The sequence below is a fragment of the Schistocerca piceifrons genome, chromosome 5 (assembly GCF_021461385.2).
Source record: "Schistocerca piceifrons isolate TAMUIC-IGC-003096 chromosome 5, iqSchPice1.1, whole genome shotgun sequence".
Lineage (NCBI taxonomy): Eukaryota > Metazoa > Arthropoda > Insecta > Orthoptera > Acrididae > Schistocerca > Schistocerca piceifrons.
In genome coordinates, this window is record NC_060142.1 from 164,822,476 (window position 1) to 164,840,180 (window position 17,705).

At 43.9% G+C, this 17,705-nt stretch overlaps 1 protein-coding gene across 1 annotated transcript in view; it reads right to left on the minus strand.

Moving 5' to 3' along the window:
- LOC124798838 (leucine-rich repeat-containing protein 43-like) overlaps positions 1–17,705 on the minus strand; it is a 90,161-nt gene that overhangs the window by 48,832 nt on the left and 23,624 nt on the right. The window contains exon 3 of the mRNA XM_047262369.1: positions 17,306–17,450. Coding sequence (XP_047118325.1) covers positions 17,306–17,450 — 145 coding nt within the window. The remainder of the gene's footprint in view (positions 1–17,305; positions 17,451–17,705) is intronic.

Below are 17,705 nucleotides of genomic sequence, written 5' to 3' on the forward strand. Positions count from 1 at the left end.
AAAGTGCAGACCCCACCAGATGCTGCCCCAGGGAAAGCACGGTTTCGACAGAAAGCCCCATAACCATGAAATGTTGGAGAGTGGTCATCACAGAAATGCATTTCTTGAAGAACAAGACAGAACACAGAATAGGAGGAGACAAGACGTTGAATTTCTGGTAGGTGACGATAGTATCTGTTTCAATTCCACTGGATGATCGTGTGGTGAGAGTCCAAGGTAGACATGAAGAAGCTGAGGAGAAGGTCAGGTCACTCGGTCACTGACAATGATGGGGTGACATCCATAAATAAGATGTCAGATTCAGGTTGCAAGATGGCACCTCTGGGGCACCGGGGGTGCCTCTTCTGGGGATTTGTGTTTCTTCTTCTTCTCCTTCTGAGGTGGGGGAGGGCAGGGCACAGGGAGAGTACAGCCTTCTGCAAGCCCTGGAACCAAAAGGGAGTGGGCGACCCCAGGTGCACAGATGGTGCTCCTCGTGGTCAAGTGGTGATAAGAGTCTTCTGGTCTGAGAGACGCCAGGGAGATGGGTCCCAGAAGGGAGCGCAATTGCCGGCAGATGCCGAAGAAAAGGGCCCTTCTTCAGCTGGGGAGGAGGAGCAGCTACCTGATAGAAAGTCGTGGGAATTGCAGGAGAGGGGCAGGGGAGAGAAGTGTGGGGCTCGGGTAAGGACCAGAGAGGTGGAGGAAATGAAGTAAGAAAGGAAAAAGCTGAAGATAGTGACATGGGATGGAGTCTCTCATACTTTTGGCGAGCCTCGGCTAAGACATGCGATCCAGGGACTGGTATTCTTGGATATTTTTTCTAACTTGTAAGCCAGGCAATCCCGCGCGTGAGGGGAGTGGCGGTCAGCACAATTGACACACACAGGTGGCAGAACACAGAGGCTTCCCTTATGGAGTGGGTGGTCAGTCACCACACAAAAGGGTGCACCATACAGTGGGAAGACATACGCGCAAAACAGAAGCACCAAAAGCACTGCATAGGTGGAGGGATGTATGGCTTCACATCACATCTGTAGCATATAACCTTGACATTCTCTGGGAGGGTATCCCTCTCAAAGCCAGAATGAAGGCACTAGTATTGGTGCGGTTGTCTTTGCGACCCGTCTGGACACGTTGAAGAAAATGAATGCCACACCACTCCAGATTAGCCCGGAGTTCCTCATCAGTTCACAGTATGAGGTTCCTACGAAAAATTACTCCCTGGACCATATTCAGAGATTGGTGAGGAGTGATAATCACTGGGACAGTGCCAAGACGATCATAGGCGCGAAGAGCTGAGGATTGGGTGGCAGAAGCAGCTTTGATCAACAGGGAGCCTGAACACATCTTACTAAGAGACTCCATTTCACCAAACTTGTACTCAACATTTTCCATGAAAAACAATGGCTTTGTGGCGGTGAATGTGTCCCCATCCGTCCTAGTACAGACGAGGTAACTAGGAAAGGGTTTCATCCCAAGACAGCGAGCCTGGGCCTCCTCCCATGGTGTAGCCAGGGAAGGGAAGGATGTTGGGTCATAGAAGCAGCATTCAATGATCCTTCACCATTCGAAGAGACGGCTGTTTGAGAACGGCCAGATTTTTGCAGCTTGATATGCTTCATGCGCCAAGCATCCGCCCTAATACAACCCACTCCGACCAGGGGCTCCCTCCATGGGCGCTACCTAGCCCATCAAGGGCCATCTGGCACGGCGGCCATTGCCTGAACTTCCGATGCTCCAAGAAGATAAGCAACCACTCCTTGGCATACATGGGGAGGGAACAACTCAGGTATCAGCAGTGTGATCCCTGTGTTGTCAGGGGGATCAGCCATATGGGTACATAACAGCTCCTCCACATGGACTGGCTATACGTGCTGCTGACATAGCAGGATGGAAGGGGGCTACAGTGGCAAAGGCAATCGTGCTGAATTATTATTTATTTATAAATCATTCATGCACATATAGGAGTAAAGTCATGCAGGACTATGCCTGCTTTCAGTAATATAAAGAGCATTTGCAATACGTGCATAAATGTACTGATTCACGATTCCTTGTTATACGCTGCCCGACAAAAAACGTGAAGGACCCAGGAGTGGAGGAGTAAACGAAATGAAACTTCACGGGTTGAAAGGATACCTGATATTGTTGAAGTGATTACTAAATCTAGTAAAATTTACAAAGAACTAGGCAATATCAACCCATTTATCAGTATGACACTGCACTCCTCCTAGTCTGGATGCATGCACTGCCTCCATTCGAAAGCGTTTCAAAAAGCAAACTCTCCTCATTTACTGGTCCTTGATAATCTGTATACTGGCACTGGGAGGAAGATGACGACTGCGTTGGTCTAATATACGTTCTATTGGTGACAGATCTGGGGTCTTGCTAGTCATGGGAGCACCTCAACATCACGCACACAGTTCAGAGACGCCTGTGTCCTGTTGGAAAATAGGACCGCAATACTGTAGCATGAGAGATACGACTAGAGGACGAATGCTGTTCGCGACGACCATTTTACCCTTAGAGTTCCCTCAGTCAGTACCAGCCGTGACCTGATGGCATACCCGATGTCTCCCCACACCATGACTGCTAGAACAACAGAGCTGTGCCTCTCCAAAACATTGAAAGAATGGAAGCTCTCCGTGGGTCGCCGCTATATTCGCCAATGATGGTCGTTCGGGGCAGCGCAGAACTGGAATTCATCACTGAACACAATGCGACGCAGTTTATCACAGTCCATGCTTCCCAGTCACTGTCCCACTCCAAACTCAGCTGTTTGTGTTGTGGTGTCAACGGCAGCCTACGCATGGCACGGCAATTCCCTAGTCCGGCTGCTGGTAGTCTCCGACCAGACACAGAATGGTACAGTGAGTTCATCACTTGTTCTCTAACGGCAGATGCATAAGTGAATGGGTTATGGTGTGCTTCTCTTGTGGTGGCCAGAAGTGTTATACACGCTACCACGCCTGGTAACAACACTAATGTACTATGATGGCCGTTTTACCTGTTACAGAGAACTGCGACTCGAAACATTCACATATCTGCTGATAATGTGGACGTGTACGAATTTACATTGACATCCATATCTTCTGGGTGCTTCACTTTTTTGTCAGGCAGTGTACCGCAATTACGCCTTGCCAGGAGTGTACCACAATGATTATTATTATTGTTATTGTTCCTTTCTAAAGAAACGCGATTCGTTGTAGATGTACTTGTGTTTGGTGGAACATTAGAGACAAAAGACGCAACTCAAACTAGGTATGGTGAGACTAATCCATCGCCTTAGCCTGTTGTCCTAATACCGCTGTTCCAAGGCTTGCATTCTCGTGCAGTATTCAACAGTGCTGCAATACTATGAATATGTTTGTTATTAGTTCCAGATAGCATTTGTTACTTTTGGTAAGAGGAATGAGGTCTTGCCTTAACTTGCATCCCCGCTGGCATATCACCAACAGTCAAGTGGATGAACGATGTGAGGAACAGTGTTTATGGAGAAAAAGCATGTTGTTGGGATTGGACTGTATGCGCTGCAGTATATACACTGTCCAGTCACACTGATGTGACCACGCATCAAAAACCAGATATACCACGCTTTGCAGCCCGGATTGCTGTGGGACGTGCGGGAAGTGAGTCAATGGGTTTCTGGCAGATGCTAACAATGTGAAGCCATGACGATTCCAGTGCTGTGGCCAGCTGTGCTAGGGGTTGGGTTGGATTGTTGGATTGTTTGGGGGGAGAGACCAAACAGCGAGGTCATCAGTTTCATCAGATTAGGGAAGGACGGGGAAGGAAATTGGCCATGCCCTTTCAAAGGAACTATCCCAGAATTGGCCTGGAGCGATTTAGGGAAATCACAGAAAACCTAAATCAGGATGGCCGGACGCGGGATTGAACCGTCGTCCTCCTGAATGCGAGTCCAGTGTGCTAACCAGTGCACCACCTAGCTCGGTGCTGTGCTAGGTTTCTTGGTTGAGGATCCATGGCGCCAACAGTCTGATCGATGTGGTCCCACGGATTATCCATCTGGTTTAATTTTGGAGCGTTTGATGGGCTGGGAAATACGGTATACTCATCCTTGTGCTCTTCGAACCACGCACGTGTATTGCAAGCTGTGTGACACGTTTTACTGTCTTGCTGGTAGATGCCTTCATACCAAGAAAAAACGAACTGTATGTAGTGGTGGACATGATCCCCAAGGATAGACGCATACTTGTGTCGATCCACTTTGCGTTCCAGAATGATGAGATCACCCAGCGAATAACACACAATCATTTCCGAAACTATAACTGTTGCATGGCGTTTGCTTTCCGACGTTTCACACCGTACACAGCAGTGGCCATCTGTCCGATGGAGCATTAAACGTGATTCATCTGAAAAGGCTACCTGCCGCCACTCAATGGATGTGCAGCTGCGGTACTGCTGTGCAAGTTCCATCCTTCTTCGCCGATGAATATCAATCAGCATGGATGTATGAAGCATTAGGCCCATTCGCAGCAATGTTTGCTGGCCAGCCGTTGAGCACTCACTGTCAGTAGCCCCTTGGTCCATGTGGACCGTCATTTGCTCAAAAGCTGCACATGTATTTGCCCATGCACATCTCCACAGACGTCTTTTATTCTTCTTTATTGTTATTTTAATGCCTTACAAAAGGTAGGCCGGCAGCAGCCTATCTATGCCGCTCTTCGGCCACAGAAAAACAGAGAGTAAACATGGAGACAGAAAAACAGACATACTTGAATGGAAAAACAGGAGACATACATAAGAAATGACATGAAGGTGTTCGTGGAAGGCACTGGTTATACAAGTAAGTTCAGCAGTGCCCACAAACAGAGACAAACATTTTCACAGCAAACGAAGGAGCACACTGAAGAAGAGCACTGACGCACTTTTAAGAGAACACTGTAGAACATTGGTGATGATCTTCAGCGCACTGAATATACTGAGGAGATTTGGGGGGGGAGGGGGGCTGCCAGTGGGTGCAGGAGACAGGCAGGAGGGGAAGGAGGGGGAGAAGAAGCCAATGGGAGAAAGGAAGGGTGAGGGGAAAGGAGAGGGAAGGGTCAGGTGTGGAAGCATGGGGAGGGGGGAGGAAGTGGGAGAACTGGGAGAGAGGAGGGAGAGGGAGAAAGGAAGGTGAGGAAGGAGAGTGGGAGCCCTGGAGGAAAAAGGGGGAAGGTAGGAAAGGAAGGGGAGGATTACAGCTGATAGGAAGGGTAGATGGACGGAACGAGGACATCTTCAGGAAGGGGGAGTTGGCGGAAGCCACCTTGGGCATGGGTGGGAGAATGTGAAGATGGAGAGCAGGTGCGACGCAAGAGTATAGGCGCAACAGTGGGATGGGGTGGGAGAGGATGGGAGGGACAAGTGGGTGGCGAGGATTGAGTTTGTGGAAGGTGTAGAGGATCCATATCTGTTCAAGGAAAAGGAGGAGGTGCGGGAAAGTGATCAAGGAGTAAAGGCTCCGCATGGGGGAGGGGAGGCGTATACGATAGGCGAGGCGAAGCGCATGGCATTGAAGGATTTTAAGAGACTTATAGTAGGTGGGACCCATGGTATAGGGGTACCGTCTTTGATTCATAATCAAATCGTCTTTGGTCCCGGGTTCGATCCCCGCCAGTGCCTAAATTTTGATAAATAATCAGCATTGGCGGCCGAAGACTTCCGGCATAAGAAGTCAGCCTCATTCTGCCAACGGCCTTGTCAAAGAGGGCGGAGGAGCGGATAGAGGTTCAGGGCACTCTCTTGTCCTAGGGGTGGGAAATTGCCCCTAAAGGCTGAAGAATCAGCAATGATCAACGACATGAGGACGCAGAAGGCAATGGAAACCACTGCATTAAAGACACGTAACGTGTATCCACAGGACATGTGGCCTGCATCTGAAGAAGTGTCATGATGATCTCTCCATTGGCAAAAGATTTCGGAACAGCCCCCCATTCGGATCTCTGGGAGGGGACTGCCAAGGGGGAGGTTACCATGAGAGATTGAATAATCAACGATAGGATAACCTTCTATAAGTCGGGGCGTGGAATGTCAGAAGCTTGAACGTGGTAGGGAAACCAGAAAATCTGAAAAGGGAAATGCAAAGGCTCAATCTAGATATAGTAGGGGTCAGTGAAGTGAAGTGGAAGGAAGACAAGGATTTCTGGTCAGATGAGTATCAGGTAATATCAACAGCAGCAGAAAATGGTATAAAAGGTGTAGGATTCGTTATGAATAGGAAGGTAGGGCAGAGGGTGTGTTACTGTGAGCAGTTCAGTGACCGGGTTGTTCTAATCAGAGTCGACAGCAGATCAACACCGACAACGATAGTTGAGGTATACATGCCGACGTCGCAAGCTGAAGATGAACAGACAGAGAAAGTGTATGAGGATATTGAAAGGGTAATGCAGTTTAAAGTGGGGCGAAAATCTAATAGTCATGGGCGACTGGAATGCAGTTGTAGGGGAAGGAGTAGAAGAAAAGGTTACAGGAGAATATGGGCTTGGGACAAGGAATGAAAGAGGAGAAAGACTAATTGAGTTCTGTAACAAGTTTCAGCTAGTAATAGCGAATACCCTGTTCAAGAGTCACAAGAGGAGGAGGTATACTTGGAAAAGGCCGGGAGATACGGGAAGATTTCAATTAGATTACATCATGGTCAGACAGAGATTCCGAAATCAGATACTGGATTGTAAGGCATACCCAGGAGCAAATATAGACTCACATCACAATGTAGTAGTGATGAAGAGTAGGCTGAAGTTAAAGAGATTAGTCAGGGAGAATCAGTACGCAAAGAAATGGGATACGGAAGTATGACGAGATAGACTTGAAGTTGTCTAAAGCTATAGATAACAGCAATGAGGAATAGCGCAGTAGGCAGTACAGTTGAAGAGGAATGGACATCTCTAAAAAGGGCCATCACAGAAGTTGGGAAGGAAAACATAGGTACAAAGAAGGTAGCTGCGAAGAAACCATGGGTAACAGAAGAAATACTTCAGTTGATTGATGAAAGAAGGAAGTACAAACATGTTCCGGGAAAATTAGGAATACAGAAATACAAGTCACTGAGGAATGAAATAAATAGGAAGTGCAGGGAAGCTAAGACGAAATGGCTGCAGGAAAAATGTGAAGACATCGAAAAAGCTATGATTGTCGGAAGGACAGACTCAGCATACAGGAAAGTCAAAACAACCTTTGGTGACATTAAAAGCAACGGTGGTAACATTAAGAGTGCAACGGGAATTCCACTGTTAAATGCAGAGGAGAGAGCAGATAGGTGGAAAGAATACATTGAAAGCCTCTATGAGGGATTTGTCTGATGTGATAGAAGAAGAAACAGGAGTCGATTTAGAAGAGATAGGGGATCCAGTATTAGAATCGGAATTTAAAAGAGCTTTGGAGGACTTACAGTCAAATAAGGCAGAAGGGATAGATAACATTCCATCAGAATTTCTAAAATCATTGGGGGAAGTGGCAACAAAACGACTATTCACGTTGGTGTGTAGAATATATGAGTCTGGCGATATACCATCTGACTTTCGGAAAAGCATCATCCACACAATTACGAAGACGGCAAGAGCTGACAAGTGCGAGAATTATCGCACAATCAGCTTAACAGCTCATGCATCGAAGCTGCTTACAAGAATAATATACAGAAGAATGGAAAAGAAAATTGAGAATGCGCTAGGTGACGATAAGTTTGGCTTTAGGAAAAGTAAAGGGACGAGAGAGGCAATTCTGACGTTACGGCTAATAATGGAAGCAAGGCTAAAGAAAAATCAAGGCACTTTCATAGGATTTGTCGACCTGGAAAAAGCGTTCGACAATATAAAATGGTGCAAGCTGTTCGAGATTCTGAAAAAAGTAGGGGTAAGCTATAGGGAGAGACAGGTCATATACAATATGTACAACTACCAAGAGGGAATAATAAGAGTGGACGATCAAGAACGAAGTGTTCGTATTAAGAAGGGTGTAAGACAAGGCTGTAGCCTTTCGCCCCTACTCTTCAATCTGTACATCGAGGAAGCAATGTTGGAAATAAAAGAAAGGTTCAGGAGTGGAATTAAAATACAAGGTGAAAGGATATCAATGATACGATTCGCTGATGACATTGCTATCCTGAGTAAAAGTGAAGAACAATTAAATGATCTGCTGAACGGAATGAACAGTCTAATGAGTACACAGTATGGTTTGAGAGTAAATCGGAGAAAGACGAAGGTAATGAGAAGTAGCAGAAATGAGAACAGCGAGAAACTTAACATCAGGATTGATGGCCACGAAGTCAATGAAGTTAAGGAATTCTGCTACATAGGCAGTAAAATAACCAATGACGGACGGAGCAAGGAGGACATCAAAAGCAGACTCGCTATGGCAAAAAAGGCATTTCTGGCCAAGAGAAGTCTACTAATATCAAATACCGGCCTTAATTTGAGGAAGAAATTTCTGAGGATGTACGTCTGGAGTACAGCATTGTATGGTAGTGAAACATGGACTGTGGGAAAACCGGAACAGAAGAGAATCGAAGCATTTGAGATGTGGTGCTATAGACGAATGTTGAAAATTAGGTGGACTGATAAGATAAGGAATGAGGAGGTTCCACACAGAATCGGAGAGGAAAGGAATATGTGGAAAACACTGATAAGGAGAAGGGACAGGATGATAGGACTTCTGCTAAGACATGAGGGAATGACTTCCATGGTACTAGAGGGAGCTGTAGAGGGCAAAAACTGTAGAGGAAGACAGAGACTGGAATGCGTCAAGCAAATAATTGAGGACGTAGGTTGCAAGTGCTACTCTGAGATGAAGAGGTTAGCTCAGGAAAGGAATTCGTGGCGGGCCGCATCAAACCAGTCAGTAGACTGATGACCAAAAAAAAAAAAAAAGTAGGTGGGAGGGGCGGATATCCACACGGGGTGAGCATAACAAAGGATGGGGTGGATGAGAGATTTATAAGTGTGGAGGATTGTGGAGGGGTCCAGACCCCAAGTTCGGCCGGAGAGGCACAGACGTCCTTCACCTCGTCATCTATGACTTGTGGTGCAGTTGCCTCGGCGCCGGATTTGGATGCCGCCATTTTCCCATAGACAGTATGCTTTAACCACGGCAACAGACGAGGAGATTACAAATTTAGCTGTTTCGGGGATGCTTTCAGCCTTGGCCCAACAACTGCACTGTTTTCCGCGTTCTCCGACACGGTTTATACACTCTCCATTGCTAGTGCTGCTACCTACAGTCTGTGAGTCGTTATCGTACATTGACGTCGAACATAGGTGGTGGTGGCTGGACCGTGCAGAATGCACAAATGTTTGTCACAGCCGCTCTTTCATAAGAAATACTTCATGCAAGACTTGCTAAATTTCTTAAACAGAGGCAACATTTATGCAGTAAACTGAAAAACGGAATTCAAATGACAAATAACGATCGAAGTGAAATTTTTTGTAACTACCTTTCGTACTCAACACGTTTAACGCACTTAACAATTCCGTCAGAAGTGATCACTGGTATTCTTGTTTATTCGGGAGAAATCTTAGAAAAGCAAGGAGCACTCTCGCCTTAAGCTATTCTCTCATACTGTGTCTAATAGTCTAATGCTAACCCTGTTTGTTTCCAAGCGATATTTTGAACATAGAATAGAATTTTAAAACTAATATACCGAACACTGTGGTACAGTGGTTAAGCTATTAGACTCACATTCTAGAGAATAAGGGTTCATATTCCCATTCAGCCACCCACATTTATATGACAGCAGCTTATCGGTTGGTTCCTTGTAAAGGAGTCAGTCGATTTCCTTTCCCATCCTTGTATGTAAACCATGAACTCCATTTCTACAGAAAGAATAGTAATGGTTATTCATTAATTTCGACTTTTAAATTATCTAGTCTTTTGATAATTTCTTCCCACATAAAACGGGAATTGCCCATTCACTCAATGAGAACTCGGCACAGTGAAGGAAAACATCAAATAACGGGTACGGAATTAGATACCAAAGCAAAGTTATCGAGATCAGGATTCCACTCTCGCATCTGCGTCACCTTTTTTCGTTGCCGTTGCAGACGTTATACGAACAGTACGAATTAAAACTAGCAATACATATCTCTGAAGTGTAATTATATTCCGTTACGAGTAGTTTCGCACAGGAATAGAAATCAGTCTCAGAAAGGTTAGCTCTATCAAACATATGTTCCCAGTGATAAAGTACGAGAGAAGCAGCCGAATTAGGAAACAAAAAACGCCGACGTTTGTTCACGTTTGAGGTGTCAGACACCTATTTGTTAACAACGAAAAAGACATGAAATGAAAATCTGGCATTAGGTCCAAGGAATTTCACCATAATATGGAGAATATAAATTATTCATATGTAATCTACAAATTTCTTTCATCTCTTTCTGTGAGAACGATAAACTGATACCAAGGATTATTTCGTTCACCGACATTCACCAGTGGAAAAGAAAGCAGATGAATACATCTCATAAGGGTCATCAGTGTATGCCTGCGACGCTATCACACAATTACAAAAGTTTATCTTATAAAAATCGAATATTTTAAAACTGTTTCGTTTACTTCTGTTTACCTTTCAAAAATTTGTTACATGAGGTGGTGATAATTTTGTTCTGAATAGGAGAGAAAAATGAATGATCCCTTATTATTTACCACATGAAATGTGAGGAAGGTAACAATCGTTCGATATCAAGATCATTAGGATCATTAGATAGTAATAATTTCGTGTGGCTCAGTGGCATGGTACACGACTTTCTATTGGACGCCACTTCAACTTATGTGTCGCTAGTCTGCCCAGTCGCCCATCCAGGGAGTGGTAATCTACAGTTTAACGTGGAATCTGAGCCACATGTTATTTGGGGACTTCTCACAGCGTTGAGAGGTGAAGGCTAGGTTAAAGCGCAGACTGAAAAATCCGTATCTCACCGGGATTCGATCCCGCTACTTCTCGGTTTCAAGGCGCGCGCTTTAGTGATAGACCATTATTCCTAGCAAATCATTCGATAAAAATCACTTGTTTTTTTAAGGTAGCGTGTGCGGAGACATAGGCTGTGCCACTATTAAAGCAATGCTCTTTGTTTGATGTTAACTACGAAAACCAGTAAAATCCGAACGGCCGTGGCGGATTTTAATACTGCCCCTGTCGTAAAGGGTCTAGAGTTTGAATTACTGCGCGATCACGCTGGCGTATACGAAAAGCACTACAAAGTTGAAGTTAACCATACATGGACTGCTCCTTTCCTCTGTGTGGTTCTAAGAAGAACGCTACCTGTCATCCTCCATATTTTACGGACGATGGCCGTCGCACGCTCTTCCGCTGCACAACGTGATTATCACATTGTCAGTGAAAAAACAATATATTACTGGTCTTGCATTCACCTCTCTTACCACCGTAGACATAAAATTATATTAATAGGAATCACCAGCTAACTCAGTTAGTATTCGACCACGAATCACTCTTTTTAGCTGTGTTGCTGTTTGATTACATACCCCAGTTCCGTATCTGGACTGGTGGACATACACCATTTGTTGGCTCTATGAACTGTTCCTGTCTTTAGTAAATCTCTTTGAAACTCTACGGCGTTCAGCTTTAAAAAATAGTCTCTCAAATGGCTGCTTCGACTTTGGAATCGTCAAAAGGAATCCTGAACAGGACTTCCCCCTGCATCCAGTCACCCAATTACTAGTATGATCAATTCCTCTGGATCCCAAAACTAGCGATCGATGAAGCAGAACCACTTAAAAACTATCACACAGCTTCACATCCCAAATAACACTAAAAGATCTCACTTCCCTCCGTTAAAGCCAATACCTGACTCCCCTGCTGTCTGAGCACTGAGTAGCTCTTTAAATTTGATCACAAATGGTGCCGCGAGTTTAAAGCTAGCAAAAAGGGACGATAATTATGAACAAAGGATCGGGCGTTCCTCAGTTATGAGTGATGAGATGGTGAACAAGGTCGAAGATATGATTTATGACACTACCGATTGACCTTGGATAAGACGAACGTTATGTTTCCAAATATCTCCATATTTCTTCTGCATGAAATCTTTGCTGGAACACTTGAACGCTCGCTTTTCTAAACTATGAGCGAGAGGGAAACTAAAACAGCTCATAGAGCGACATAAAGTCAACAGAATCGCATCTTCATGGGAATTTCTCGATCACTTCGAACTGGAAGATGAACAATTCCTTGGCTGTGTAGCGACTGGCGACGAAATGTGGTAGTCCACTGCATACCTGAGTCAGGACAGCAGCTACACCCCACCTCATCATTAGCATAAAAATACAAAACCTTTGTTTCGGCCCAAAATAATCATGGCCTCTGTCTTCTGGGACCGAAAGTGATTCTCCTCATTAATTTTTTTCCCCAGGAAGTAACATAAAAAGCCGGAAATGCATATCCTCCTATTTCCATCTATTGTACTATAAATTTTTTCCTTATTTTGTTACCTGAAGATATAAGATTTCTGTGTCTTTATATATTGTAATTGTTTTACTATATATATATGCATTTATGTCGATGTATAATTGGTTTGTTTTGGAAATATTATTTGCATTTTTACGCTGCGTCTGGCCTAGGGAAAACCATCCTATCAAACGATTACATCGATAGGTCGTGTGGAGAACCAAAGTGTTTAAGATCTTTGGTAGTGTTAACTCTGTCCCATGGAGCGTGGGCAGAGGGAGTCTGGCTGGAGTAGGGCGGTGGAGCAGGTGTGTTGTGTGACGCTCCCGCGAGTTGCCGCGCTTTCGGGGTTTGGCAGCATGTAATTGCGCTCGACTTGCTATGATAGTTTCTGACACAGTGTCGCGGACGGGAAACATTAGCTGGCGCGCATCAAGAGCCCGTTTCGCCTGGTGACCATGTCGAGAAGAAGGCGCTCCAACATCCAACTTCTGCAACAGCGACGGCCGACAATGAGTGACTGTCGCCACCTCCCCGAACGACCAACAAGGAAGACTGGAAGCACGTGAAGTTTTAGAACTGTATGGCAGACCTCAACTTTTCAAACCGTCCAATTTGTCTCACAAAATTACAGCAACGTAGCATGAACCTTTGTTGCTCATTGTCCCAATTGCATTACCAAGCAGGGTCCCTTCCTTTTCCGGAATGAACACGAGTGTCATTGAAATTCAAACGCCAGCATTAAAGTAATGTCATTCCATTTTACTTCTTTAATTTCAAAGTTCAGTTAAAGTATTCATAGCTGGCTACAATATTTAGATTACACAAGCACAAATTAAGAGTGCTAGTTTTGTTACCATATTTTAGCTTACCCGTGACTGCAGCTCAGCTTGGTACGTACTAAATTTTACTATTGTTAATTGTTCAGAGTCATTTAATTCAAGTTCAAAGTTAAATCTCTTATTTCTAAATTGCGTAGATTCAAGTAGCTTTTGAAATGATTGTTGAGGTAGCCCAAGACTAACCTTATTTTATTGAATTTCGTAGTGCTTCAGAAACAAAGTTCACTATTAATTTCAATCACTAAATTAACTTTCAATTTTCCGGTTTTATTAATTCTTTTGCTAAATTAAGTCAGAGTGCAGCGAAATTTATTACTTCTGACAAACATTCAGTTTTCACACAGCACGTGTCAACCTTCAGTTGCCACGCTTTTAGTGCTAATTATATGTGCATTAATCTTTCATTTTCAGTTATTATAGTAGTTGTCCATAGGACTGGCGACCGTAATTTTCCCCAAATCTCAAATATATAATTAACGTCAATTAATTGTTAATGTAACGACCGCACATTTACTTTCTTTATTAATTTTACTCTTTTCTCAAAATTAATTTCCACCAATTTCATTTGCATTTTTCCTTTCATTTAGATGTAACCCTTTCCTCCCTCCTTACCGACAAATTAACTTTGGCGACGATTGCTTTTCCCAAATTTCCATTAGGTGCACGCGGTTTAATTTTTCACTGTCATTAAGGTCGATAAGTGAGGGGGAGGTTACAGGCGGTACAGAACAAAACAATGGGAATGTTAATAGACGGTATGTGGTTGCTCCACAACAGTGAAAGTCCCCGCACCGACAACGCACTCTTGGATAGATTCGCTTGAGGCTCCATGAACCATCCTCATCACAGTCCTGATCATCTTTTCACCTTCCTGAAGTCGTTTATGAATGCCGTCAAAGAATGGGCGAAAGAAGTGGTGGAAGATGGTTCAAATGGCTCCAAGCACTATGGGACTTAGCATCTGAGGTCATCAGTCCCCTACATTTAGAACGACTTAAACCTAACTAACTTGAGGACATGACACACATCCATGACTGAAGCAGGATTCGAACCTGCGACCGTAGCAGCAGCGCGGTTCCTGACTGAAGCGCCTAGTACCGCTCGGCCACAACGGACGATGTGTTGGAAGACGTTTATAAGGAAGGTATAAGAAAGATCGTGTCTCTGCTCACAAAGCCAATTAGCGCTGCGTTTGTAGACTGATTGTCCTTTGCCTGAGTAACAAATATTCCTTTTGGTGCTGCCCTTCCTACGGATATTTTACGTTTTACATTTGGTGGTGTTCCATGGTAGTTCGTATCATAGCTATTGTTTACACTCTAAAGTCCGGGCAGGTTTCTTCTGACATCATAGTAAATCGATCGAAGCTTAGTTTAGCAGAAACGTTTCTGAAAAGAGCGTCCTGCGATCTCTAGGAATCTTCAAAAAATTCAGCTACCCCTCAACTTCGGAAATTCATCTGCTACTTACGGTTGCCAACAAAGAAAAAGCTCGACGGAATGTCACACCTAACGGCCCGGGTTCGATTCCCGGCTGGGTCGGAGATTTTCTCCGCTCAGGGACTGGGTGTTGTGTTGTCCTCATCATCGACACGTAAGTCGCCGTAGTGGTGGCAACTCGGAAGACTTGCACCAGGCGGACGGTCTACCCGACGGGAGGCCTTAACCACATGGCGTTTCCATTTCCATCCTCCCTTCTGCCAGTAACATTCATCATGTCATCTCCATAAACAGTTTTGATTTCGTTACAGAAATAGAACAGAGCATTTCCTATTGCAAGAAGGAACTACAGTAGGTTATGCTCTTTCCTTAGCAGCTGGTGGGATTCGGAATGCAGACACATTCATTTCAACATGATACCACTGCAACGGGTTTCAATCAAGTGAGACAAACGAGAGTGCTTTCCACTGCCAACATCCTATTCACTAACGCAGTGCTGGCAACTATATTCATCTTTGAGCGTCAGAGGATCAAGACTTTTCCTTACTGAACATGCCTCCTATGTAAACTGAAATAATGGCAAAATGCAGTATTACGAAAACTCGTACCCACAAGACATGGAAACGATAAACTGAGGAGCATTTTTCAAATCGCGGTAAATGCAAAATATTTCTAAATTGAGTGAGGTGTGGTATTGGCATGATGTTGGCCTTTTACATCAACCATGAACTAAGTTTTAGCAAAAACCGACTACTGCTTCCTGTATGAACACCCCAAATCACAAAGTTTTAGCGAAACACGATATATGCGTTCTTATAGCTACAGCAAAGGTCGACAAATGTAATTTAATTACTCTCTCGTATCTCGGCTCTCTTTTTGCAGCAAGCAAACAATAATGGAGTATACTGGTTGCTTTAAGCCATGTTACTCGACCAGACTTCATTGTTATCGAAATACCTCCAGCTTACTTTTAGTTAACTATTCACTTGACGCTCACGTGTGCGTCAACAAAGAAGTATTGCAAGCGGAAGCAGCAAGGATGATGATTCTTCTGATTCTCAATACGGCATACCGGTGAAAAAAATTTCCGATGGGAAAAAATCTCTGATTCAAGAAGAGCTTAATCGATCTGAAACGCAAAGCAAAAAGTGTAGAAAGGAAGCTATCACTGAATGCAATTACAGACTTGTGGTTCAACCTTCAAACGCTAAAGGACAGAAGCAATGTAAAGCTGCTGAACTCTGCTATGAAGATATTTCGCACTTTCATCATCAGGTGACATTAATAAGTTTCTGTTAAAATTTCTTTATATTTCTTCAACTCAGCACAGAGTAGTGGACACCCAAAATGCAAAGAGGAAGAAAACTGTGACAGTGAAGTATAGCATTAGAAAAAGGAATGGTGAATTAGCGCCTGTTCGTGCTGCCACTTTCCAAGGAGTATCTAGCATATCAAAGGATAAGTGAAGAAGGAAAAAATTTAGTCTCTGTTGATCCATTGTTGACAATGAACAGCGGCTGGTCGATTATTTAACAAAAAAATTCGCCTAACTGCCGCGCAATTGAGAAGTTATTTTATTTTATTTTAGCTACTAGTTTCGGCAATTCATTATGCCATCCTCAGGGCCCCGCATAAAAAAGAGTATACATGTAGTGTATATCAAGGTGTAGCACAGCAAATTGCTGACCTACTGTGGTTCAAAGTTCTTTTTATCTAGAATGAGATTTTCACTCTGCAGCGGAGTGTGCGCTGATATGAAACTTCCTGGCAGATTAAAACTGTGTGCCGGACCGAGACTCGAACTCGGGACCTTTGCCTTTCGCGGGCAACTGCTCTCCCGAGTTCGAGTCTCGGTTCGGCACACAGTTTTAATCTGCCAGGAAGTTTCTTCTTATCTCTACAATCTATGATTTTATGTCATTATTATGTAATGATCTGTCTGCTGCACACTTATTGCCTGTCAAATTCTTCCTTATTGAAAAAATGTCAGTGTTGTTAACTACTCTGTCAAAAAACTTGTGACTACTAAACTTATTCACGTTACTGCTGTGTAAATTTTGTCGTCTTTTTAGAATAAAAATTTCTTTATGGTGAATGTTAACAATATATCCTCTTTCGTTTTCTGCTGCACACTCAACATATTGCGACAAGATATCATGTTCATAAGAACTTAACAACTTGCTGAGTTTTGGGTGATACTAGTAAAGACGTTTACCAAGGTTATCGTGTTTGCAGTACAAACTTCTAATTTACAATTTCATCCACAACTCTTCATTCTTCGTCTCGACAGTACGACTAGTTCAGACACGTTTTCTGATCTTGACTTGTGCAGACCTAGTACTGACATTCTTGGGCGTACACTTCCTAATAGAGTCAACAGCAGTTGTTGTTGCCATCAGTTGAATTTTGTTGCTGATGATATACATTTTAACATATTTCATTATAACGCTTTATTAGTGTCGGTGAGATCTAGTAGTCCTGTAAAAGTTTTAATGCTCAAACATATCTATGTAGGTGAAAACAGAAAAACTAATTTTATGAAAACCTGTATTTGTTGCATTTATCAAGTTTAAAAAAACCGCTCCTCAAGTATTCATACTATATGCTATCTTACTGGATGATGACTGGCGAGAGTTCCACAACATTGCTGCAGTTACCTGCATCGCCCTTCTTGCCTTCGGCCGGAGGCGGTGATGGGGGCCGCTCGGGAGGCGGTGTTGGGGGCGGAGTGGGCACATCCTGCCACAGCGCCGGATCCATCAGAGGGAGCTCCACCTCCACGTGAAATGTCTGGACCACCTTCTGCGCCCCAAACACACAAACAAATTCTCCACTCAGCAGGTCCCAATCTTGTTTTCACACATATTACTTTTAACTATCAGAACCCGGCAGTTTTGGTAACTTAGGATGAACAAACAACGCATGGAATAAATCATGAATAGGAAACTAGCAATCACTGTAATGGTACTTGAATTACGTAACCATTACGGCACCTCACCTCAACCTCTCGATACCAGCACTATTCTACTGTGTTTCCGTAAAATAGTTAACATATTT